The sequence below is a fragment of the Micromesistius poutassou genome (assembly GCF_964030765.1).
Source record: "Micromesistius poutassou genome assembly, chromosome: 12".
NCBI lineage: Eukaryota > Metazoa > Chordata > Actinopteri > Gadiformes > Gadidae > Micromesistius > Micromesistius poutassou.
Genome location: NC_140282.1, coordinates 3924373 through 3951887, shown reverse-complemented (window position 1 = coordinate 3951887; position 27515 = coordinate 3924373). Strand labels below are relative to the sequence as shown.

At 45.1% G+C, this 27515-nt stretch overlaps 2 protein-coding genes and 1 long non-coding RNA gene across 3 annotated transcripts; 1 reads left to right on the top strand and 2 right to left on the bottom strand.

The window, feature by feature from the left end:
- LOC311356520 lies at positions 1-1820 on the bottom strand. Its single transcript, XR_014637654.1, has 3 exons — positions 1661-1820; positions 569-705; positions 1-17 (listed from the first exon to the last, which is right to left on the bottom strand). It is a non-coding gene; the product is annotated as an uncharacterized lncRNA (long non-coding RNA).
- Positions 1821-5650: 3830 nt separating this feature from the next.
- abcb10 (ATP-binding cassette, sub-family B (MDR/TAP), member 10) lies at positions 5651-13399 on the bottom strand. The gene is given in 16 exon segments (XM_084476050.1): positions 5651-6655; positions 6872-6930; positions 7150-7184; positions 7307-7317; positions 7320-7349; positions 7819-7944; positions 7947-7998; positions 8283-8362; positions 8712-8921; positions 9218-9313; positions 9402-9537; positions 9979-10125; positions 10449-10583; positions 11263-11465; positions 11936-12142; positions 12451-13399. Coding segments are annotated over 16 exon segments (2169 nt in total). The 5' UTR covers positions 12899-13399; the 3' UTR covers positions 5651-6461.
- Positions 13400-14332: 933 nt separating this feature from the next.
- On the top strand, positions 14333-26256 carry urb2 (URB2 ribosome biogenesis homolog). Its single transcript, XM_084476681.1, has 11 exons — positions 14333-14461; positions 14743-14919; positions 15170-16188; positions 16296-16434; positions 16655-19208; positions 19338-19498; positions 20732-20842; positions 20983-21225; positions 23292-23388; positions 23576-23709; positions 25722-26256. Exons 1-11 carry the CDS (start codon positions 14336-14338, stop codon positions 25920-25922), a joined length of 4962 nt encoding a protein of 1653 aa, XP_084332807.1. The 5' UTR covers positions 14333-14335; the 3' UTR covers positions 25923-26256.
- Positions 26257-27515: the final 1259 nt, after the last annotated feature.

Sequence of the window (27515 nt, the reverse complement as noted above, 5' to 3'; positions counted from 1 at the left end):
ATACCGACCATGACTCCCTGGAAGGATCAAATATTAGAAGCATTAGAAACAATAGTCTGTCTATGAACGTATAAAACGCACAGTCAGATACATAACACTCGGATGGACGTAACACGACCGTGGCTGAACTATGAGTGCGTAATAATAGGCGCCCCTGCAACGTTAACCCTGCGTAAAGGAATAATGGCCATACAATACGGGCGTTGCGGTGTCCACATTTCTGGCAGTAAACATAACATAACCGAGTCTATATCCTGACGATTTATGCTTGACTGTAAAGAGTGTTCAAATTAAGTTTCTACTCAGTGCAGAAAAAAAACCCAGAATAAAATAGACTAAATTAATATGAAAAATGTAGGGGAAATCTAGATTTCACTGCTAATAATACAAATGCATAAAAAGCATGGAGATTAAATAATTATTTATTTATTTATTAATATAATTATGATTAGCCTAATAGTCTTGTTGGTTTTAGACCTATTCTAGTAGACATTCCTTTGTAACTATGTCCACCCATTTCTCTCAATAGTTTTGTATTGTTTTCTTCAATACGTGTGCGGCTGCTTGCCTGGTGACGGGGGCGGCCGACGATGGAGGGGAACACGGCCCTGGGGGCATCGTCTCCGGCGAAGCCGGCCTTCACAAGGCCGGAGCCGTTGTCGCACACAAGGGCGGTAGTTTCATCGTCGTCACACATGGTGGCTTCTAAAACAGAGGAGGGAGAAAGAAAGAAGAATTACCCCCCACTCCGTTTGATCAAACGCAGGGACGTGACAAACAGTAAAACATATTGGATTTCTTTTATTTTCCTGTAGGCCTACAGCATTGTTGGTCCATGTAAGACATGACATCTGATAATTAAATACATGCATGGCTATAATCTATGCAAGCCGCCCCAAGCTCTCCCTATATCGATGACATACGTGTGAATAGTCAAATATTAAATACTCCAATAAATAAAATACTATTCGATATACTTATATTATATACTTATATACTTATTATAATACTTAAATACTCCAGATAGTTATGCTTTGTCTTGCCCTGCTCAGATTCCGTCTACGGCGCACCTGCTGCGAACCATTACGCACGACAGCCGTTAAGCACACGCCACCTATGTAGAACGTGTCTTGTGTGTTCTGGTAAAGAACAAATCTGATAGAAAGTTTGTCCACTATTTAGGCTTCGAAATATAATCGATATGCATACATCTCTGCATTCTGGTAGCCATAATAAGAATTTGCACTTTTACTTTGTCAAGCTGTCAAATATATAAAACATTAACGTATCCCCTAAACGCAGATTATGTTGTTCTCTCTTGTTCAGAGAGAGAATTATCTCTTCGCGTCAATGTTGTATCGCTGCCCCTTGGTTTCTATCTGCATCCGCATCTTCCCAGAGTTTGACTTCAATAGATGCACTAGAACTATCCCCCATCCTGGGAACCGCTCAGCGGCATGCAATCATTTGCTGTCCAATATTATGCATGGAAGACTTCTCAAAGACCGATCACTGTCCACACACTGTATCCTATCGTCTAAACTCCAAACGCGTTCCTATAGTCCATTTGGTTCCAAAGAAAAGCCCCTCGGGCAAAGCCTGGTCCCCTGTGTTAGGGCCCCAGGATGAGGCTCTAGGGACGGTATAGCTGGTATCTTACCTTAGGTGAGTGTTTACGGCTTGAGGAGAGAAAGACCCAACCACTGCGATCGCTGAACCAGCTGCAACTCTTTCTGCTGCACGACCACTTTATATACTAACCCCTCGACCATTCACAACACCACGGACTGTCCCCCTACACCGGCAATCTGCCATATTAGGACGTTGACAGGCCGGGAGGGGGTGGAGGAACACGAGGAGGCGGGGAGAAGAACGCAAGGAACCACGCCGGGATATATGGAAATCTGTCAGTTGGACAGTAGGTGATGAGGTGAGGCTGGCCTGTCACGTTGCGCGCTCCCGACGAGGTCTTCCAAGGGGGGGAGACGAGCGCGCGCCATATATGGAACTGTCGCTGTGACCTCCCCACGCGGACTTCGACGCCCCCCGCGGTCCCACCTCGCGGGCCGTATATGGAGCCCGCGGACATGGATTCCCTACGAGAGACAGTTGCTACCGAGTTGATTGGGTGCCACTATACAGGCCGCATCTAGCATTTACACAGGAAAATGCTGCTCTCATCTCAACAGACTGAGGCCACACTGGGGTCCTAAAGTCAAATGGAGGAGGCACCCTGAGGGGGTTAACACAATAGGTGTGTTGGGAAGTTTGATTTTCAGTCATCACACTGTTTTCGTTACGTTAAGTTTCGTTAAGTCTCTTATGTAACTCTATTGTTTATCTATTAAACAATTGAGTTCCATGAGAAAAAATGTAACAATTGAGACAGAATGAGGGGCAAGAAACAATATTGCATGTGCAGTAACCGTTAAATAATAATATTCCTATTTGTCATATGTCAAATAATGTGGTTGTGCAGAACAGCAAACAGCAAATATCTCCTCTCAAGCAGGTCTAGACTGCAGCATTCTTTGGAGGAAAGATTTAAGGTAAAAAATACACATCAAACTTATGGGTTTCTCCTCTCCTACTCCAATATTCAAACAATTATAGAAGGGAAAAAAAACATAAAAAAGGAAGCTTTGACCCTTCATTGGACTACACTCACTTAGTAAAAGAGCATAATTATAACCCGCCAGCGTGTGTGTGTGTGTGTGTGTGTGTGTGTGTGTGTGTGTATGTGGGTATGTGGTGTATGTGTGTGTGTGTGTGTGTGTGTGTGGGTGTGTGGGTATGTGGTGTATGTGGTGTGTGTGTGTGTGTGTGTGTGTGTTAGGGGTCGAGGGAGTGGACAAGGGTGGGAGGTGTTCAGGGGCCTATTATAAACCTCAAGGAAGTGACGACAACACATGCGGGGCCCATAGAGGAAGAGTGAGCTCTGTGTGGACCAGTAGGGACCGTTTCTTCCCATTAAGGGAAGGGAAAGAGCAGGAGACCGGGCTAAAGGACTAGTGGAACAAAATAACGTAATCAATTAAGATTCAAACAAAGATATTGGTGCACATAGCACATCAAAATCTCTTTATAGGGTCGAGACCAAGGAGAAATGTGAAAATGACTTTGTGGCACATGGAAAGACAGCCGATTTTGAGATTTCATTGATGAACCATCATTTAATCAATCATATTCATGCATATGCTAATGAGACATTGTAGTCATTTGATGAAATTATAAAAAAAAATGAATAGCCTTACGATTCTAAACAAATATATTTTATTATAATTTAATGGTATAAATACAATTTATAAAAGAAATCATGTTGAATGTTTGAATTTTATCACACCAGGTTGAATGTTACTGTACCAGTTTAAAAAGTGTGTGTGTGTGTGTGTGTGTGTGTGTGTGTGTGCATGCATAGCCCTGCGTTTGTGTGGATTTGTGGGAGGGGAATAGCATGCCAAAGCGGAGCTACTTTTATGCACTTGTTGTGCGCCCTATTGGATAAGCGTGGTGCAACACCTAAATTGTATATGGCATGAGCAGTTGTTGAGTGGCGGGGGAGGGAGGGCGGTGGGAGGGAGGGGAGGGAGGTCGTAGGGGCCAAGACACGGGGGTTGTTGTGAAGGGTGAAGGCAGGAGTGAGGGAAGAGAGGGAAGGAGGAGAAAGGGTTTGGAGCAGGTGGTGGCAAACGTCTGAGTAAAGTACTGCCCACTGGGGGCCAGCTGGAAGGAGAAGGACCTACACACACACACTGAGCTACAGCAGTCTTCTTATTGGGGCAGGCAAACGCACGCCGCACCACTGTTTGTCTTTGGCTTTTTTTAGACGTATACGGCGGTGATGGCTTACAGTAGACGACTCAAATGCTATCATGGAACCTAAGGTTTTAGAGGAGAAGATATGTTTGTTTAGGTTTTGGGTGTGTTGCTCTTAGATAGCTTGTTTGCTGCCCTCCCGGATTCTAGGAGTTCATGAGATTGCTTTTGTTCAAGAGAGACAGAGTTTCAGATTTTTGGGGTATGAGACAAATTCAGTCATTGGATCTGATAGGAGCTGATGGACTCAACTGATAGAGAGAAACCAAGCTTTTTGAATTAGTAGATTCTCCATACTGCAGATCGTGTCTCTGTTGTCTGAATCAGTGAAGAGTAGAAGTGGCACACTGATGTCTGTCTCTTTAAAGTGTATTCATTTTTTCATCTGTGTACTTATACAGCATGTGATACAGGATGTGGTTGATATAATCAGTGTGAACAATAGATTGTATGATGCATATGAACTGTATACTACATAGAGCCATGGGAATGAAATAATGAGTGAGAAATGCAGATGAGCTGAGATGTCATCCTTTGATTGATTGGTTCTTCCTCGTTACTCATCTCACTGTCTTTCCTCTCAGAAACTGAGTCGCTCTGATCGCTCTCAACTCAGATGTCTGGAAATCCTCCACAATCCCCAAAATGCTACACAATAGATTGATCCCAGATGAACCACACATTGAGGACGTGAGGAAGTGTGTGTATGTGTGTGTGTGTGTGTGTGTGTGTGTGTGTGTGTGTGTGTGTGTGGAATGCTCCTCCCTCCACCACCCAGCTTTGCTCTTTCACTTCCTCAAATAGTCCAGTGTATTTTAGAGAGAGAGAGAGAGAGAAGAGCTGTAAATGGAAACCCAGATCAGCAGAGCCGCACCTGCCGTTCCACAGGTCGGCCTGACTGTCGCCCCTGCCTGCGAGGACACGACTGCTGGCTCTAGAGGAGGCTGCTATGTTTGCTTACTGCTGGGGGTGGGGGGGGGGGGGGGGGGGGGAGGCTTAGTTCACACCATAGAGCCTCACACGCATACTTGTCTCTATAGAAATAGGCGAGCGAATGTTGACCTGCGGTGATGAACTTAATGTTTGTTTGTTTTTCTGTCAACTGGAATTATTTTGCATTTCAACCATCCTCTTTTGGGAAGGTTTTTTTTTATAATATAGGTACATATCTCTGAGGGAGTACACTGACTCAGAAATATAAATAATCTAAATAATCGATTGCAAGATTTGCCAGTTCAGAACACATCCAGGAGCTGATTCACAAGATCTGCTGTCCAACTTCGAATATTGATTTGTATTAAACAAGCTGAATTCAGCTGGATAACTGGGTAAAAGATCAGTTATCTGAAGAATCAGCGCCCTCCATTGTCTGTCTGGTGCATTGCATCGACTAAGGTTCCTTAGCCGATGCAATAAAACGAGGTTGATCGATAGTGGTGCACTGGGAAAAGGTTTGCAAGTGTAAAGAGTTTTATAGTGTTTCACATCTTGCCTAGATCATATAAAATAAATATTCATAAAGATGTTTTTACTTTTAATGATATACTTTTAAAAATAGTAATACCCGGGTTTTTACGGGTGTATACACTGCTCCTCCCTACCTCCCATCATTATTCGATTTTCATATCATGTGCAACTTGAATGTGTGGGTGGTACTAATAAGCATTACCATCATTATGTTTTATGAATCATGAGCCTAGTGTTCATGTACCCTTGTCTTCAATAGTGTGTGTGGATTATGAAATTTCAAATAAAGTGTCAAATGTTATAACACTGACAGTCTGCAACCAATGATTTAGGTTTTATTCTAAGAAGATTTTACCAATATATCCACATCTATAGTTTTATACATTTATATATTAGAATTATTTCTTGATGATTTTCATAAAAAAGTCATTTTTAAAGGTAAAAAATAAGGCAAAACATTGTGTTACACGTTACATTACTTAAATGAAATACACTTCACTGGAATACCAAATTCAGTCAAACTATTAATCAAATAGCACACTTGGTTTGATTTGAGAAAACAGTGAAATAAGTGAGTATTAGTTTTTATCCTAGAAAAAGGATACAACTATTTCCTTTTTTTAAGTTGCCCTCTTGCCCCTGGGAAGGCATGGTTAACTAGAGTAGATGTAGATGTTTGACTTAAAATAAAGACCAAACGGTGTGCTTTGCTTAAATTAACAATCTTCACTAAAGGAAAATAGAAATTACACAAAATAAACAAATGAAGGTTCTGTGGTACTGCCCGGCTCCAGAATATACTAACTAAAGTAAACCCTGATTCGGCCACAATACAAAAACATTGCTCAGAAAGAAACTGACACACCAACATAGTGATAGTGATGCAATTGGGTTGTAGTGAGTGAGTTTAGATCTAGGTTTTGGAAAGAGGACCTGAATACTCTTTGCCATCCACTTCATTTGGTTATGCAACTTCGGCAGGAAAATGTCTTACTCTGTAATGAAACGCCTGCTCACCACAGCTTCCCGACAATAGCTAGTTCCTTCCATTTTAATTCCAACCCATCTCTTTTTTGTTTGACAAAACCCACGTGTTTTTACAAATGGCCGCCTTGACGCAACACTGCGTTGCCTACTACACAACACCACTTCTTCTCTCCCCTGCTATCTCGACTGTCTCAGCGTAGGGCATGCTTCTGCTCCTCGTGCAGAAAGGCCTGTTTCTCCATGAGTTTCCGGAACAGTCCGTGTCTGTCGGCGAGCAGGTCCACGTGTCGGCCGCACTCTGCCACACGCCGTGAGTCCAGCACGGCAACCGCGTCCGCGTTCTGGATGGTGGACAGACGGTGAGCGATGATCACCACCGTCCGGCCTTTTGAGTGGGAGAGAGAGGGGCACAGAAGTGAGTCTCACGTCAGTATGAGGGGATGCGCGTCATTTACAACAGGGCTAGTGGTACAGAGCAGGAGGGACGACATGAGGACAATCCTCTCCCTGTCTTCTTAGAGAGAGAGAGAGCGAGAGCGAGAAAACAATACTGAGAGAGAGACACAAAGAGAAAGTGAGAGAGAGAGAGCGACAGACCCACCTTCCATCAGACGCTCCAGGGCCTCCTGAACGAGGAACTCATTCTCTGCATCCAATGCACTTAAAATAAGACATTAGAATTAGGATTGGTCATTAGCCAAAGCATTAGCTCAATGAGCATTGTCTAAACTAACTACTGCTGTTGCTGAGGACTGACATATACTAACAATTTGAAATCGCAAATGAATTTACCCTTTTTATTTTTTATAAATCTTGTCCAAGATGTCGCCAATTGAGTTTACCATAGCAAGTAATATTGAATCTTTCTAATCACACTACCTGGTGGCCTCATCAAAAGTAGAATCTTTGGGGTTCTGAGGAGAGAATACACAGTGTTCTTTCAGATCACCATTAAGATTCATGCATTGTTGCGGAGAGTGTGGCTTCAATTGTCATTTCAAATAGTTATTCTCTGTGTCTTTTCTCCATGCATTACCTTGAGCAGAGCCGGGCGATAGCGATCCTCTGCTTCTGACCCCCTGGACGTAAAACACAAGGTTTTAAATCAAGCATTTTAAGTCACATCCAAAAGGTTGCAACACACCAACTCAAGCCATAATCCCACATCCGCATGTTTATACTAGGGCTGTGCAATTAATCAAATTTTAATCACGATTTCAATTTTTTGGGATCAAACGATCTCCAAACTTATATAATTGAGTTGAAACAGCTGGATACATATTTGTACATTATTTTTCGAATTGAACATTTTGTGTATTTTTTTCAAATCTTTTACAAATTTCAAAGTTCTCAGTTACAAAGTGTTTTTCTTGGAGAGAAATTCTTAATAAATGCATCATGTTTTCAAACTCAAAAATAATAGTTTGAATAAGCCGTGATTTCAATATTGACAAAATAATCATGATTATGATTTTTTTTTTCCATAAGCGAGCAGGCCTACGTAATACCAGTCATGATATGGTATTATGTGGCTGTGAGCTCCCTCACCTGACAGCAGCACCCCCTTCTCCCCCACCACGGTGTCAAAGCCCAGGGGGAAGTCCTGGATGAAGCCGTGTGCGTTGGCCATCCTGGCCGCCCGGTACACCTCCTCCGCCGTCACAGAGGCCGGGTCACCGCCCCGTACGTGATGTTGTCCCTGATGGAGCAAGAGAACAGCACTGGCTCCTGGTAGAGAGAGAGAGAGAGAGAGAGAGAGAGAGAGAGAGAGAGAGAGAGAGAGAGAGAGAGAGAGAGAGAGAGAGAGAGAGAAGAGAGAGAGAGAGAGAGAGAGAGAGAGAGAGAGAGAGAAGAGATGAGAGAGAGAGAGAGAGAGAGAGAGAGAGAGAGAGAGAGAGAGAGAGAGAGGGTCTTGTAGTGTGAAATGAGTTTCATTTTCTCAGAGTCAACAAACGGTATAGTTGGACATCAAAGGTTAATTGGCACAGTATTGGAAGCTCCTTTTGTATTACCTGACTGACGGTTCCAATCTGACTCCTCAGCCAATAAGGATTCAGATCCCTCACGTCCTGCCCATCTATCGTGATGGTCCCTGTGATGGGAGGAGGTAGAGCAACTCAGTCTCAGAGCCAAACCACTTCTGCAAACCTATTTGACTACCGTGCTCAGGGGAAGGAAAACACCTATGCAACGCTTTCATCCCAATTTAATTAAGAAATCTGTTGTTGATCCATGTCATTAATAAGCAATTAGGCATAAGAGATTTTGCTACAGGGATGCCTACATGCAGACTGGGGACATTGGGATTCAAACTCATAACCTTTCCCCTGTGAAATCAAAACAGCCGTACCACTACGAGACCATGCTGTCGCAAATAAAAACACAAACAGTTCTTGAATGTAGTTAGAATGACCAGAACACCAGTGGGCTTCCCCTTTCACCTGCATCTGGGTCGTAGAGACGGAGCAACAGAGACACCAGGGTAGACTTCCCGGAGCCGCTGGATCCCACCACGGCCATGACCGACCCGGCCGGTACAAGCAGGCTGAGGTCGCTGAATATAGAGGCCTCCTTGCGGGTGGGGTAGGCGAAGGTGACATCACTGAACTCCAGTCGGCCCTTGAGCTGGTCTGCTGGGATCACCGAGCCCTCTGTGGCCGACGAAAGGCAGGAGGATAGAGAGAGAGGGAGTTCATGGTGGCTATACCCTTACACCATTGGTGATTTCTCTGTGCACATGCGACAAATGTTGTCACATGCTAATAACGCATTGACAATCCAAGATGAAGCCAATGCGTAAGGCCTGGAGGGGCTTGCACAGCAAGATAAATAGTGTCGGTCTTCTGCCTGTGTGTGTGTGTGTATGTGTGTAAGTGTATGTGTGTATGTGTGTGTATGTGTAAGTATGTGTAAGTCTTGCATAGTGTGTGCGTGCGTTTCAACTGACCGTCTAAAGGGAACTCCGGTTTTCTGTCCAGAAGTGCCCAGAGCCGTGTGCCGGCTCCCAGACCCTTCATCAGCTCAGAGTAGAAGGAACTCATACCTGGCAATCACACCATGAAACAACATCAGATCAAACAAGGGCTGCATATTCAAACTGTCTACTGTCTACTGAATGCAGCGTACAGTACCTGCGATGCTTATGCCGACCCAGAAGGCGTACATCAGGAAGGAGGAGAGCTCCCCCATGGTCATGTGCTGATTGGCCATGAGCAGGCCTCCTTTGTAGAGCACGGCGAGGATCATCAGATTGCCGCTCAGACCTGTCTATGAACAAACAAACATTAATTCACACACAGATATATCATGTGGACACACAGACCCCAGAGGCATTTGGCTGGCTCAAACCATACTGGTTTTTAGGAAGGGTTTGTGCCGAAAAAAGCAGAAGACAGGGGAGTTTGTGAGCCAACTCTGTGGGATTGCATCATCGCTTTGTGCATCATCAGTAGGCCACAGGGTCTGCTTTCTATCCCCATGTTGGGACTCAATTATGTAATAAACGGACAAAAAACGTGGGCTCCAACACACACACACACACACACACACACACACACACACACACACACACACACACACACACACACACACACACACACACACACACACACACACACACACACACACACACACACACACACACACACAATTACGGGGTAATGTGTTTTTCGTCATCTCTCTCATGTTCCATGATACACACACACTTACTATTCCAAAGAAGCCAGCTCTCAGTACAGCCTCCTTCTTGGCCAGGCTGAGAACAAAGTCGGTCTTCTCCGTGTAACTACGGACTTCAGAGAGCTCTTTACCGAACGCCCGGACCGTCCGCACGTTGCTGATACGCTCCTCTGCCAACTGAAACCACAAGACACCAAGCACACAAATGTTTGAATGTTTATTATATGCATACAAATTAAATCATAGATTCTTGGAACACCAGCTGCATTTAGTCAGACCCAACTAAATGTATATTCTTTTTCTTTCTTCCCTTGTTTTGTAACCTCCCTCAACACTTGAAATTACCACCTAAAATGTAACACTGGTTAGGGCTGCTTGATTATTGAAAAAATCCTAATCACGATTATTTTGAAACTCTAGACTCTGTACATGCTAGTGTGGGATGGAACTGGTTTTTCCTGTGGACAGGTTAGTGTTTTTCTCTGAATGGTTCAGCGCACCTGTGTGGCCTCTGCCAGGGCATCCTGGGTACGCTTGGAGATGGCACGCAGATATCGGCCATAGACCACAGCCAGCAGAACCATGGGAGGAACCACCATCAGAACAAAGCCCGCTAGACTGGGGGAGACGTAGAACTACAAGAAGGGGGTGAAGGGAGGCGGAGGGGAGAACCACATGAATACAGTGGAATAACAATCATTATTTTATTGCATACTTTGTTACGCAGTAAAACCAGTTCATTTCCTGGTTGCTGGTTCAGGTGAATGATTATTTTCCCTGCTTCCTTTAAGAGATAATTAATTAAATTTTCTGCTTCCTGTTGCAGTGAAATAACCTTATTTCTGCTACAGTAAAATTATTTAAACTCCTGAGCTCCGTCTCTTGTAAACTCAGAGAAGAGAACGAGTGCTGAATGGAAACCGTTAAGAATGAATGATGAATGTTAAGATGAGCTTCCAGAATGATTTAAGAAATCAAAGCAATGTCACTTATTATTCAGCATTTCTCATCCCTTTAGGATTAGGCCTAGTTAACTTTTGGACTAAAGAATGGGTAATATAAACCTAATTCCTGCTAGAAGACTATCATACATCACAGACTGCTTATTTTCTATTCCTTCAACTGGAAGAAAAGGTTTTGCATATAACAACGCATCTTGATCCATCTCAGCTGAATCAACTGGAGTTCATTATTCCTATTAAAAAAGGAGAGTTAGTTGAAAATATTGCTAGAAAAATGCACTTTTTCAGAGAACAGGAAGGAGCTTATCTGTCCTGACCAATCAGAGTGGACCTTCAACCGCCAGGTTCTTACCATCATGCTGACGCCAGCCGCTGCCTGGGCAACAGCCCTCAGTCCATCCGACAGGTTGTCGGTGATCGAGCGGCCGACCATTGTAGTGTCCGACGAAAGGCGGTTGATAAGCTCACCGGTGCGGGAGCGGTCAAAGAAGGCCACTTCCTGCCTCAGAATGGAGGAGAACAGGGCAGCGCGGAGGTTCCGGACGATCTGTTGGCCTGGGCGGGGAGAGAGAGACGGAGGGAAGAAAACGTACAGTATGTTTTGAGGAAAGAAAACTGTTGCAAGTGCAGCCATTGGGGGTTTGCCAATCTGTTTGGTTGGTTTAGTTTGATGAAAGGTAACAACTGTTTGTTTTATCCACAACCAAGTCATTTTTATTTCACTAGACAGACACTTTCGTCTAAAGCGACTTAAGGTGCATTCAGATATGTCCTTTTAGGAGGAGTTAGGTGGATACTGGGGAACACCCTAACCACAGAACGATACTGCCCACACACACACACACACACACACACACACACACACACACACACACACACACACCCCTGCTATTACTTCCTGTTTCTACCACCTGTCAGTGTGTTTCTTCATTGTTCCTACTACACATCGTCATCATCATCATTCATCATCCTCCTCATCATCAGAGTGTGTACTTCAAGACCATCTCTCCATCGTCTCCCCTCACCTGAGATCTGCATGAGGTAAACTCTGGCAGCGTTGGCTGCTCCGCCACAGAGGAACACGCCGGTCAGCACCGCGCACAGCGAGGTCAGGGACGCCGCCATGGTCTCTGTGTCGGAGCCAGTGGTGTAAATGGTGTCGATGACCCGGCCCAAGAAAAACGGCGCGGACATCGTCACTGCACTGGATACGGTCAGGAAGCCTAATGCGGCTGGGAGGGGTCAGGGTAAAGCCATGCAAAAAAGCTTAACAATGGAAACAGTTCCGGAGGACAAAAGCTTCTACTGTTCTAAAAACAATAAAAGGTTAAAAACAAGGTTGGTCCTGAAACTATTGTGTTAAAGTATGTTGCGTTAACTTCCTGCTCGACATATGGCTCAGCATTCCCATAGTCATCCGAATAGATAATCACCACATAGCTCAACATAGTTTAAAGGACAGTCCAGGAAATTGCAAAAGACCATGAGACAGTTCCAGTAAGCAATTAGAAGCACACGTTGGCATACACACAATACATACCCGACAATCTCAGTCTCTCAGGATAAGCGAGTTTCAGAATTCTTTTCACGTCGTCCAAGGGAAGGGTTGTCGGAGGTTGGCCATTGCTACTCTCCACTGGTGTTTCTATTGTGGTTTCTTTTGAGGAGGCAACCGAAGTGCTCTTGAACACCACAGATGTATGCCCGGCAGTCCATGGCTTTTCAAGCAACAGTTGCGATCGCTTGCAACCTCGAAAGAGAACCCCAAGTGCGCTATATGGCAGTACTGATACAGTACGGTGGTGACCCCGATGAGTCACATTCTCTGGTGATCGTTTTCCAGTCCCATTGCTCCAAACGTGTAGTCCAGCAGCATGACTCTTCCTGTAGTCTAACAGTAAACATCTATGGACACTGGTGTGGTTGATTGTGCGTTTCAGTAAATGCACCCCACTAGTGCATCTCGATATATCACATAGAAGTCGCATCGTCTGTTGCTGGCAAGCAATCCAGTAAAGAAAGAAAAATCAACGTATAATGCAGATGTGAATAAGGCTAACTGATCATACCATGGAAACATAGGTTCCTTTAAAAGGCAATTTGTTGATGTCCACTTGAAGATTTCCTTTGGTAAGCAGCATTATTGACAATGTCCTTGAGGAAAACTTGAAATGTCCGCAAAACTAGGAGGTTCCGGTGGTATTGTTGAGTTTTGACGGTTATGTCCATTTTATCTATGTTTCACAGCACACCACCATATCAACTGAGTTATCTCCAATCAGCAGTCGCAAGTTAGCAACAACACCCTGCCTGTCAGAGTCATCTGTCCCCGAATCGGTAGGTGGTCGGTAGGCATGGAAACACGCACTAACGACATATCATCATCTTCAAAAACGGAAGCAATCGATACAAACTCAAATCAGGTGCACATACATACGACTACTTGTATGTGGGCGAAACTCACATCATAATGAATACAGAAAGGTGACCTGAGAACATGCGACTCCGCGGATGTAATCAAATCAATGGCAGTGACGTAGACGTCAACTTTTTCAGACATAATAATTGAATACAGATAAGTGGTGATAAACTACGGGTAAAGTGAAACGCATAATTTTAACGATTTTTTCATTCAGAAATAGGCCTCGATTAAAAGGAAAAAAAAATCAACAAATAATTTGCTTTCAACCTTTTATTTTTTAATACACTACCTAGAAGTCGTCACTTTTATTATGATATCTGAACAAAACAGTATTAAGATCAATCAAGTTAATTTAGGTTGATTCACTTATTTGAAGCTTTTATGTTTTTCATATTTGAAATATTTTTTTATTCTCCATAACCAATAATTCACTGAAATGTATTTATTTTGTACATTTCTATAAAAATCCAGTACTTTGAAAGATCGATGCTCGATTGCTTGCCCCTGGCCTTAAAGCGACGAGGTGAAAGTTGAAAGGTAACGGACTTGTAGCGCACCCACAGGCACACGTGCAGGTTCTATTACATGTTATTATCATTGTATGGAATACCATAATATTCGTGTTATATAGTCGAAGGATAACATGTTGATATTCTAGCTTTAGGTTTGGCAGCCCATTGTATAGGGGTTCCTCTCACAGTGTGTTTTGTCTGTTTGCACATGCTGGGATAGCTTGGTGTTCGTTAGCATCATAGTTGTAATGTTGCAGGAGATGCAGCAATGTGCTGCAGCCAATGATCCGATTATGTTTCTAGTCTCAAATTTCACAAAAAGGTGGAAACTACGTTGGTTAACGTTTGTAATTAATTGGGTGTGAATTTAGTAACGTTGCCAGTATAATTTCGAAGATCAGTCAATTCCTTTTTAGATTTCCCTGTCAAAACTTTTCCCTGTCAAAAATGTATCCCGCTTTCTTTTTTGCCACTCAAAATTAGCAGCAGAGATGGCTGCCATTTACTCTGGTATCCACTTGAAGCTGAAGAGTCCTGGGACTCCATGGGAGAACAAGCTGAAGCTGGCTCGATTTGCCTTCATCTCCCCCCAGTGCCTGTTGCCGAACAAGGAACAGGTAAAACCATGTCCTTGATCTTGATATTGTAATTTGAATTTATTTATTTCTAGACACGTCACGTTATTTTGCAATGTTGGTGTCTTCTAATCATCTATGTTTCACCTTTGAATATGGTACGTTTGTTTTTGTTAGTCATACATGTATGTGGTAATCCTGTTGGTACTGGATGTGTTGCCATGTGAATTCATCCATTTATACATCTTCCATTGTTTTTAGACTGTATAAACTTGTTATAACTACATGTATGTTATCACGTACACCATTGTCACCCACCATAGGTGTTACTGGATTGGACCACACATGCTTTGACAGGATTCTACAATAAGAAGGTGGAGTTCTCTTCAAGTGTTCTAAAGGGACTGTGGTGTTACCTTGACGATTTGCTACACAGCAAGAAGCTGCACTCCCTGCTAAGCCAGGGTAAAAACATCACCCTCAAGCTTAATGTGAAACAGGTACAATTGATCCATGATCCATTGATCCACCACATGCATGCACTGAATGTGTACAAATTGTGAAATGATTGTCGAAAATGTGATTTATAATGTCAATGCTATTTTTTTTTTTCAACTGAATTTCTGAAACAAATTTCTGAACTATTGTGGATTTCCACTTAAAAGATGAATTCAGATTCTATCCATCTAGACTCGATATTAGGCTTGTTCTTGTGCTTCTGCTACACCTTTTCTTTATGTTTTTCCCCAGGCACTGCTTGATCGTCTACAGGAGTATGTATGTGATGGGCCTGAACCTTCGGTGTCTCTATCGACACTGCTCAGTGTGTGTAAAGGCATCCTCTCCTCCCCAACCCTCTCATCCATCCTCACCACCAAATATGAACTCTTGGCAGAGCTCATGGCTAAGCTTTGCTGTCTGGCCTGTCATAAACTACAACACCGGGCCTCTGCGCCTCCCGCACCGGCATCTCAACCAGGCTCAGAATCTGCCCCGTCTCAAGATGAACCGACGCTCATGTTTGAGGTTCTGCTGCAGGTGCTGTCGTGTTATCTGTCTGTTCAACGGCAACAGGTGAACGCACATCGCGTGTTTACCGTCGTCACCAACCAGCTCTTACAGCCCATGGTCCTCCTGAGGCACCTGCTGACCTCCGCCGAGCCCACGTCATCACTGCTCTCTCCACGCCTCCGCCCCCAGCTGAGCAGAGACATCCGGGGTAAAATGGACTCGATCCTCCAGTTGGCACTCTTCCCTACCGAGCAGCTCAGCTCCTACAAGGAAGAGCTCGGCCCAGTAAAGGCGGAAACCGGGAAGGTCGGTCCTAGCGGGCCCAAGGCCCTACCGAAGCCACTGAAAACCATACTGACCAAGCTAGGGGCCCACGACTACTGCGAGGCCTCCCTGCGTTATGCCGTAAAGACGAACGCCTTGTCTTTGCTGTTCAAGCTGTGTTTGGACAGCTACGGGAAGGGTGGTACGGGAGTCAATGAGGAACCGAGGATGCTCTGTTTCCATTTTCTCACCCACCTCGTTCCTGCCTTAGACTTAGGCCTGGGCAGTGCCTCCTCAGCAGTTCCCAGTCCTGCTGACAAAACAGCCCAACCAGAGAGCTGGAGCCAGGCCCTTCTGACTCTGGAGACCCTGCTCAATCAAGCGCTGTCTTCAGACATCTATAATGTAGCAGCAGACCGGATCAGACACGGAGAGGTTCAACTTCTGTTTTACAGAGGGCTGGTCCAAATACTCTTCAGCCACGCCCAGCAAAGGTTAGCATGCATGACTATACTATTTAATGTCCTTTTTTTAAGGAGGCGTGATGTTGCGTGATGCCGCCATGCAGATCCATGCTCAAAGTTAGTTTCCTGTGTTGCAGTATCCCGGCCTGGTACCGCTGTCTGAAGGTGCTGTTGGGACTGAACCATCTGATTCTAGAACCGGAACTGGACCAGCTCTTGTCATTGGCCTGGGTGGATTCGGATTGCATGGATTCCAGGGTCCAACGGGCAAGACAGGTAGGAATAGAGCACAAAGTTCACATGGTTTCTTCTGGGGGAAAGGACATTGAAAATATGTTCTTAACGACAACAATAAAAAGCACAAGCAATAATTTAAACTTCCGGTTTAGTTCAACAATAGAGTTTATGCTCCAAAGTTATAATTGGGATTTTTCAATCTGTGGACTGGATACAATTTTATTTTTCTTTAACTAAAGTATATATTTTCCCTCAACAGCTGCTGGTGTGTAACCTGCTGCAGACGTACACCAAACTCCACCAGCTTCCCCGCCTCTTCACAGAGCTTGTGTCTGTCGTCTGTTGGCCCGCCTCTGATGAACTTCGACCGACTCTGTTGACCGACGAGATCTGCGTCTCCATCAAGACCTGTCTGTTAGACACGTCTGCCTCCCAGGCGACGGAGATCTGCACTCTGACGCTGGAAAGCATCAACAGGTACATTCTACCTGACCTGGTGGGCAACCAAGAGGAGAACAAGGAGTCTGAGATGAGTGGAGAGGATGCACGCACGGAGGCCGGTGCCTCCAAAGGAAAGGACAAAGACGTGGAGATGGATGATGACCAGGATGATGTGGTGGAGGGAGAGCAAGGCGACGCGTCCCTGAAGCTGCTCTCCCACAGCCAGCTCCTGCACGCCGTCTTGTTCAGCCTGAAGACTCTGGACAACGCCTCTCCCGTCCCGCTGGTGAGACAGACCACCAAACTGATGGGGGTCATGGGACAACTTGTGGACACTCTGCTAAAGCTGGTCACGTCAGAGAGCACTCAGATGGACATGGACCCAGGCGCTGAGGACGATTCGAATACTTCCAGGACGAAGGAAAGTAAACCAGGCCAAGACACGGAGGCTTGTGCCAAGTGGAAGCAGAAAACAATAGAAGCGGCTCTGCTACTCCGCTACACCTGGGTGGAGGTGGACGCTCTCTTCCATATACATTGCAGCAAATACACATCTCTAGAGTCACCCCAAAGCCCAGCTCTAAGCAAGGCCGATGACCAAGACCTTCCCAGTACTTTAGTGCTTAGCCGATTGAAAGAGTTTCTCTCAGGGGAGGTTTTGCCGGGTATGTTCCTGCCTTTCCCCTCAAAGTCCTCTGATAACACGACCAGCGGTTGGCTGCTCAAACTCCTCGCCTTGCAACAATTTAAGAAAGTGCTGTTAGACTCCCATCTACTGGCCAATCCTGAAGCGGCAGCCATACTGAGCAGTGCAGCACAGTTTATATTGGCGAAAGAAGAGCTCTTGGCCAGCTTGGAGAAGGAGCAGGACGCAGAGAGGGAGACAGAGAAAAGCGCAAGTCCAAACTCCTACCCTGTAGCGCACTGGTATCTGGTCACATCAAGTTTACCCTTGACTGCTTCCTACCTATCAGTGGGAGATGAAGGCTGTGTAGCAGACGTGGTTCTCAGCTCGCTGCTGAGCAGACGGACCAAGGAAAACACAGACTGGCTGCCAGTGTTGTGTGGCAGTCAGTCCATCTCGGCCATATCATCTCAGCTCCTCCAAAGCCACTTCTACGTTGAGCTGCCTTCCCTCTACTCTGCCACAGTGAAGTCTCTCACTCAGAGAATCATCAGGGTCCTTCAGATGTCCCCCGAAACCAATCTCCCAATGGAAGGAAGTCCGTCAAGCCAGTCGGACAAAGCGAGCCGAGCCCTGGCCAACGTGGAGACTTTAGTGGAGGTGATACTGGGATCCTCTCAGAACAGAGATGCTTCCATCGTGTTGTCTCACGCACAGACCCAGGAGTTCCTCAGCCTCATGGACCTCGCGGCAAACCTCAACCCTGACGGGATCAACGGCGAGGATCTCACCCACCTCTTTCTCCTTCTTCTGTTCGTCCTTACGTCTACCACCAGTCCACCAGAGGGGACGGCGGGGGAAACCGATAACCGGGGGAACGACACTCTGTTCCTGGGGAAGCTGCTCGGTCTTCTGACCGGTCTGCTGGAAGGTAGCCATTTTCAGAGCGTGCTGAAGCAGATCCATGGCAGTAGCGTTCTGCAGGCGGTAGTGTCTTCCATCCTCACAAGAAGTGGCAAGGGAGGACATTCCTCTACAGGCGACAGTGGTTGGATGGATCTGGTCAAAGCCGTCCAGGGCTTCATCAAGTCCTTAGTCCATTGCATCATCATTAGAAACAGCAGTGTCCGCCTGAACCTTGACCAGTTTATGTCCTACCTCGCCAGCCAAAAAATTGCAGGTATGGAAGCAATTTCGGCTCAGACCGAACCAGATACACCCACAGTAATAGTGTCTGAAGCTCCAGAGCCTCCGGACATTCCCTCTCTTCAACTGCTGCTGGCGTCGCTGACCTCTTTCTCCAAGACGATGGCGCGTTGCCTCGGAAGAAGCAAACCTCTGGACCAAACGTTGTCCGAAACGATCAGGAGAACCACGGCGGCACTGGGACCCATCATCGAGTCCGTTCTCAAGTCCCAGGCGGTGAGCCAGCCGGCCAGCGTGCTCGGCCAGGCGTTTCTGGTGGAAATCGTCACCGTCATGCTCCAGTGCGAGCTGTCCGCCGTGCCGGTGGACCCGGGGGCGGCGCCGAGCAGCGCCCACACCCCCCTGTATCACAGCTTCTGCCAGCAGATCCTCAAGGAGATCCACTCCGCCCCACGGCCCAAAGACTTCCTGCTCTCCTCGCTGCGCTTCCTGTCCGCCTTCTACTGCATGGTCAAGAGGAACGCAGGAGAGAAGAGTAGTGGAGAAGAGGTGAACGAGCTATTCATGCGGATGCTGCAGACTGTGTTCACCCTGCTGTCAGGTATGGAGCTTTTAGTTGCCATTATATGGTACTGTCATTTTTACCTGACATCTGCGGCCTCTGAACAGCCCCAGTTTGTATGCAGCTTTTCAGTATTTCTTTGTTGTTTTCTTGCTCTGTGGAATGCAGCTCATTGGCTGTCGCTGAGTGATCTGTGTGGGTTGGAGCCGGCGGTGGAGGACCTCTTGGGCCACCTGCTGGATGGGAGCGCCACAGGACAGTTCAACCTTCTGCTACTGCTGATCAGAGAAGGACTAGACAGTAGCAAGCTGGAGGCTGGGAGCTACAAGGTAAGATCCAGCTCGAAACGAGGGCTTGGAAGTAATTCAGTGGTATTGTATTGACTTGCAATTACAACATCGCTTTCTGGTGTCAAATACAATGGTGCTTTATTGTGTCAAATGTCCTCATAATAAGAAGACTTGACACAGTGGGACGGTTAAGAATAAACTTTAGAATCCATAAGCCATTTCACAATCGTTATCTTATTACTTTTTTCCATTGGCCCGAAAATTAGTTACAAGTAAACATATTACAGTATGACTGCTGTCAATATGTGGGAGTGTTTCTTCTGGCAGCCATTCTATGTCTAATGATTGATCCATTTGAAAGCCACGTTGGCACATGTATGCTTAAGACATGGGGACAATTATAGAAGGGAGGTGGCTTCTTTTGATGATTTACAGAGGCATGCTTTCAATCAACCTGTGAAAGGGCTTGTTAACCAGGACAGTGGTGATGAGTACAATGTGATTTATGAACTACAGCTTAACTTGAACATAAACATCTGGAAGCTCTTGGCGGGCAACACAATACTACTATGACTCAGTCCTGGTTCAAACTGGTTTGTCTCTATCCAGCCACCATGCCTCTCTCCACTTACGCCTCCCTCCCTCCCTCCCTCCCCCAGCAAACAAAGCATTCTTCAGCATCATGTAATGGGTGGGGGGAGACTGAGGCAGCGCGTGTAATTACATGTTGCAGACACAATGGGTTCCTATCACAACACATCACATCCTCATTTTTCTTTATGGTGTGTGTGTCTTGATATCGCTTCACATACTTCACATATATATATATATATATATAATAAACCTAGAGTGCAAGTGTTATAACGTGCATAAAGTTGTACTAGAGAATTGAAAGTTGTAACTGTGCAGCCTTGCATCAGCATTGTAGCCCAACACAACAATGCAGCTCATTTTGAAGAAGAAGTCAAAAGAAAATCAATAGCAATGCTAGCCCACAGTTAATGTCTCTCGAAGTATTAACCAATTAATTTCACAAAGGGATATTGAATATGTGATTAAACTACAGAAGGTGGTCTTCGATATATATATATATTTTTCCTTTTTTAAGGTACCCTGAAATCACTCTATGATCTGTTTACTATATATGTAAGGATATATTTCAGGCTTAACTTTAGGTTAGAATTTTGTTAGGTTTGTCTGATCGGATCCATGTGCAGTCTCTGTGTGAGTTGCTGCATCACATTCTGACTGTTGTCGTCTGTTTTCTGCTAGGAGGTTCTGTCTGCCGTTACGACCACGAAGCTGCTGTCTCGCTGCGTTCTGCCTGAGGCATGCTCTAGAGCTCTGTGGCTCATCGCTCCTCAGATCATATCCTCATTTGTGGTGAGAAGAACACACACACACCCACTCACATCAATCAGGTGTTCACACACACACACACAGGCACGCATTCCCTGTGTTTGCTTAAAACTCCACCTAACTCCACCTAACTCCACCTAACTGCACAACTGCCCGTTGTCTAGTTCATCGTGAGGTCATCCAGTCAGGACCCGACCCTGGCCCAGGCCCTCACCATGCCCACGCTGACCTCCATGACATCGCTGCTGAACCAGGGCAAAGGGCTGATCTCCAGCCCGCACCACGTGACCCTGGTGCTGGCTGCGCTGCAGCTTGTTCCCCTGGAGCGCTTGGCCCCGCCCGTGTACCAGTCCACCTTCCACGCCGTGCACGAAACGCTGTTCGCCGTCATCAGCTGTCATCCTCAGGTACGTCCTGTTGACTGATGGCGCCGGGAGCTGGGATGGGCGGGGCGTTGGAAAGGCACAGCAAATATAAGCTTAGGTTTCCCTCCTAAACAAGAAAAGGTGGTGCAGTGACAACGACTTCAGCTGTTCAGAAGAATGACAAATGTAAAACAGACTGAAAGCTTGAGGTAGGCAGCACACTCGGCAGATCCTTTGACCTTATGGCTTATACAACCTGAAGCCCTTCAAACGGACTGCTCTGTGAAAGTCCTGCTTTACAGGACGCGGTTAAATATTAAACGCTCTCGACATGGATCTCCAACCTCTGCTGTGTTGTTTGGAACATGTAGCACATATATCTTGTTCGGCGGGTCTACTGTTCTACTGCTTACAGGTTCATTCACTCTCCTTTATCAGGAGAAGAGGTTGAGGCTGTCCTCCCCCAGTAAATTTGAACAACAGAACTTGTTATTCATGGGACGTTTTGTTGGCGATACGCCGCCATTTTGAGAGGACTCAAGAGAGTAATAATACTGTCAAATCCTTAACTGACATAAATGTACCGTGACCCATGCCAATGAAAACTTTGATTCGCCACATCTCGCCTGAGAAACGCTGTGGCAGTTTCAAACACGTCTGCCCATTAATAATAATGATAATTTCACGATAAATAACTACACAATGACCAAAAAAAAGCTAGAACAGTACCAAAACACAATATGAATCATTCTATTGGAACACACAGAGCAGTTGTGCAGCTCATACACATCTATGTTTACACACTCAGGCCCGTCCACACGGAGCAGATTTTTTTTGGTGAAACAATAAAGTCTTGTGCGTTTGGGCTGACGGATCCGGCGGATCCAGTTCCCGAAAACACACTTTTCTGAATCCACCTCCGAGGGTGGATTCAGATAAAAACTGACCTATGCGGTTTTGTGTTAGGATTCGTAGCTTTAAATACAGCCCCTTGATAAAGTAAATTACTAACTGTACATTAAATTTCTGCTCAATCTAAAACTGCTTTCAACTGCTTTCTCCTCCTCGACTGTATGTTTATATACAGCGCGCATGGGCTCCATGCGCGCAGGTTTGATGCGCTCCACTTTTTTTTGTGGCGAACCAAAGCCACACAGTCGCCTTGAATATGTACTAGAACATGAAGCGCATCAAAGGAAAATGGATTGTTTTCGCCCATGTGGACGGGGCCTTAGTTCCCTGATGTGGTCTGGTGTGAATTACCTCACAGGTGGTGTGTGTGTGTGTGTGTGTGTGTGTGTGTGTGTGTGTGTGTGTGTGTGTGTGTGTGTGTGTGTGTGTGTGTGTGTGTGTGTGTGTGTGTGTGTGTGTGTGTGTGTGTGTGTGTGTGTGTGTGTGTGTCTAGGCCTAGCAGAATGTAGTGCACTGGGTGGGGTTGAGAATAAGTAATGAATGAAGGGGAGGGGGCAGGGAGATGAAGCCGTGTAGCGTGGCAGGAAGCTGGCATGCCACGGAGGCCTGGCATGGCCCCACGGTGCCGGGTGGATGGAAAGCGTTACCTAGATCCAGCTAGTGGCTGACATCACTCCCTCCCTACGTCTGTCTCCTATAACACTCTGGCCCCGCCACAAGGCCTCCGTTGGCAGAAGGCGAGGGGGAGCTCGTGCTACGGCTAGCAATGTAATTCATAAACTACTTTTTTTATTGCTGAGCTTCTTACTCAACTCAAAATAATTTTGAATTGAATACATTGGAAGTTCGCTCCACTTCTCATTTGTATGACTGAATTGAGTTATTGTGTTGGTACTGGTAATCTTTTTTTTTTTAGGCCATTGTGTTGTCATGAAATGATCTGTCATTATTGTTGGACATTGTTTAGTTTTGAAACCGCCACAATGGTCCTCCTGCGAGACATGGCGCAATAAACTGTTTGTTGGCCTAGATTACGGTATATTTACGTTGATTTGGGGTCTGACAGTACTACAGCTCTCTTGAGCGCTCTCGATATGGCTTCAGTGTCGCCATCAAAGAAATCCCATGATGCATTCTGATGTAAAGGCCCTACAGTGCCCGGGCTGACTTCATGTCTGTGTCCGTGCTGTGTCCAGGTGCTGGTGAGCACGGCTCCGTCCTTTCTGACAGTGTTCTACCGGCTCGTGGCGTCCATCATGCACGAAGGCCGGCAGAAAGGAGACAGCGACACAGGTGAGCTATCAATGCTTTTTTATTCTTGATGTGGGGAAAAAGGTAAGCGGTGGGAATTTCTAAAACTTGACTGCAAACCATTTCTTGCACAACTGTGTGTGTGTGTGTGTGTGTTCTCTCCTGTGTCAAACCATGTGTAGTAACCGTATTATAAAGTGCACCCCCCGTGGTTGTTGTCGCCCTGCAGGTCCTGACGGGGACGTGTACCTCCAGTGCTCCATGCTGCTGGAGAGGATGTACACTCACATCGCTGCGGCAGCAGAGGTCTTCACCAACTTCGCTCCCTTCATAGTGTCTCAGTATGTCACCGAGCTGCAGAAGGTAATCACTCATTCACTCATTCACTCACTCACTCACTCACTCACTCACTCACACAGTCGTGTCTTTCCGGGTAGCCTCTCCTTGAGGTTGTACTGCTCTGACTCTCACGCATTTCCACATAGTCATCCACGCTCACACACTTGCACGGAAAAACGGAATAATGTAGCCGAAACCCACTGAATCGGTTCTTTCCGTCTAGGTTGTCTGTGGTTGAGCGTTGAGCGTACACCAACTGGCAGTTCAGTACAGTTATTAAAGGGATGGACAGACAAACAAACAAATAAATGCTTCCAATCCTGGCCCCCATGTTTGCACATCATATATTTATAGTGTACTTTCTAATTCCGTTTTCTAATGGAGAGCCACGTGTGGTTTATGGACTCTGGACTATGTTCTGCCACCGGTCTGGATCTTAAATGACGCCAGCCTGACTCGGCGCTTTCCACCAGCGCAGCGAGTGGAGCCGTCAGCGTTTGCCCGCCTCACTGGCTGGCTGTAACCGGCCACAGAGATCCAAGTTGGCTCAAGGGGGCGGGGCAGCAAAGCGGCAGAAGAGAACCAGGGGATTGAAACGCAAACAGGACGCAGCAAAAGAGGCAGGGACTAACATAAGCAGGCTGTGTGAGATCAGTTGTGTGTTAAGTCTTTTTAATAAAATGGTCCTTTTTAAACTTTTCTTTAAACATGGATTGATTAAAAATTTATGTGACAAAGCAGAACATGAACACCTCTGAGAAATGACGGGTTTGGTGCAGCAAGCCAGGAGGTGAAATAGTAATGGGGCTAGTTACTTTTTTCGAATGAACTCAAATCCTAACGTAACTCAACTAAAGACCTTGTGGATGGTTTTCTTCATGTACTGCTCTCAAGTAGGGCTTTGTTCCCTCTATTACTCATGTCACGCCATTTGATTTCCTTTTTCAGGCATTCAAAAAAAAAAAAAATCATATGTAGTTTTAATCAATTCAAAAATTGGTGCTATTTATGATCCCATTTCTGCCTCAGAGCTGTCTCTGGCCCTAATTAAACTTTCCACTCCGCTGCTGGCGGACCAGTATATAAACGTCATTAGAAATGCAGGAGAGAAGGATTTGGCTGACGGAGGCCAGCACCACAGGATAATTAGCACTCCAGTAGTTTCTGTGTTGTATTATGCTCCAGCATTATGCTACGGTTTATTGAATTATGTAGGGCATTTATCCTATCCTAGCTTTTGTTTGCCCCAGCTACCTCCACATTCTACACCCATTATTACATATTTAATTGTATGTAATAATATAGTTAAGTAGTGTAGGATTACAATACCGCTAAATGCAGCAGTGTAAAATATAATCGCTGGTTCCTTTCTTTTTGTATAGTTATTGGGTTAGCATTGCATATCTAAAGTCTGCTTACTCTGTAAACGGAACGTTCAAAATAAATATAAATATTTTTATTTTGAAAAATATTGCATATCAAAATATCAAATATTGCATTACATTATAATATTGCAGCATTGTAGACATTAATTGATCTATATATAGCAACCTTTTATAATGCGGATGCAGAGAGCTCTGTTGTGCACGAGAGAGAGGAAAAGATGTCAACAGCTCACACCGTTCTGAACCTGACAAGAACACACAATGCTGTTTCACCTCCAAACTATTGTGCTCGATTTACACTCTAGTTTTGAGTGGACTTGCAGCTCTATTCCTTCTTTGATAATTTCTCCAGTCAGCCTATTCCAAGTCTGGTTTCAGAAAAGCATGGTCAGCTATGCTCCAATCATCCTGATTTATGATTCCCTGTTTTTGTTTATTGAATACATAAGAAGGGTGTAGTCACCACAAAAGGAAATGTTTGTTCATAAAGAAAGTAATCTGGGCTCCAACAAAGATTTATGATCTGTTTTTAAGGGTCCAAACTTTTTTTTTTTACGGTTACGCCTGACAATAATGAACTCCAGAGGACTTCAAATGTATTTTTCTATGTACTTCCCTCCCTTAACATCAACACTCGCCTCTGCTCTCCAGGTCACTCTGCGCCCTGACGTCAAGCTGCATGTCACGGAAGGGATTTATCATATCATGGACCTCTGCATTGAGCGGGATATCAAGTTCATGACGGCCGGCCTGCAACCCGGAGTCCGGGAAGTTTTTAACGAGCTTTACACTAGCTACAGCCACTACCATAAGGCTCAGAGACAAGGAGAGGACAAATACACAGCCGCCTAGGTAGCCACTACCACAAGGCTCAGAGACAAGGAGAGGACAAATACACAGCCGCCTAGGTAGCCACTACCACAAGGCTCAGAGACAAGGAGAGGACAAATACACAGCCGCCTAGGTAGCCAGGTGTCCATTGTGGTTACTTGGCATGCCAGTAATTGATGTGTGAGAGATCTCCTGTTACAAATGTACTCGTGTAACATACCATTTCATGAAGGCTGTAAGTCACATTTTGTAACTGTTAAGAAAATGAATATAATATGGAGTGTATTATTAAACACTTATTTTATTTACTTGTAATGGTCAGTGAAGTTTGAATTGGCATTTTATTTACTGATCAGTTTTGATTGATAACCAGGAATTGCCTGACTAAAGATGCATCGTTGACATCTGCCTCTTTGCTGACAATGTTGTTTTTTTTAGCTTAAGTAACTGGTAATGACCTGCTGGGCTGTGCCTTTGTCCTATTTAACAAATCTAATTACTTAATTTTTCAGATGGGAAATAACTGCCACTGAAATGTCAGACTATTATGCTGAAGCAAAGATAGCAGGTCCACCTCCCTTCTAATGTCAGTTGGAAGATTTGTTGAATGTCTATCTCTAAATCGATGTGTAGCCATAACACTGACATTCCCCATGACCATGCACAGCTCTGCAACACTCTGCAATACAAGTCGGTTCTACTCAACCTATTCAGTCCGTTGGACTGCCACCACTAGGCTTGTAGCTTGCTACGAGCATGTCCATCAACACACATACCATTAATAATATTATTATTAATAAATAAAATAGTTTAACTACACTCAAATGTTAAAAGTTCAACCAATATGTTGCAATGCTTACAAATTACAAGACAACCTACAAATTCTGTGAATACGTCTGCTTAAAGGCCGTTGGGGGGGGGGGGGTCACGCCACCCAGTACAATCGAAGCCCCTCCCCCGGTCCATATGCATAATATGCTTTAGACTGATATTACATTGTCCAAAACACTATCTCTTGCTTCTACCTCCAACACTCCAGGTTACCGATCACTGTCACCTGTTCTAAATTCAAACCAACATGCCTAACCCTAACCCTAACCCCAGCAAACTGGTTTTAATGGAAGTTTCATTTCCGCTATTTAATCTTCAGCTAAATATACACGCATCCGTATGGAGACTGAAACCAGGTAATCAAATTGATGAGCAGTTGTTGCCTGTTGCTTTGTGTTTTCAATCGCTTGGTCTACTCAATCTTGGATAAATTCTCAGAACGATTGGGTTACAAAGCTCACCCCTCCTTCCAGATTGAATTGTTTGTCTGGTTCTTTTATATCAAACACAATCTCCTCTCTAGTTGGATGCATTCCTGTCCACGGTTCCTGTAATCCTCATGTGTTCCTGAAACTACAAAATACACAAACTGTCGCAAACATTACAACTGCTCTCAGGAGACCTCAGGAAACCAACCACCTAACCAGAGAGGGACAAGGTTATTGGAGCGAAGGTCAGAGGATTCTATTACTGGAGGTTTTACCTGCAATCAAAACTATTGATAGACTAACAGTTGAACTCCAGTGTACTGGAGTTCGCTGGACTTGTATTAGTTATGTATTG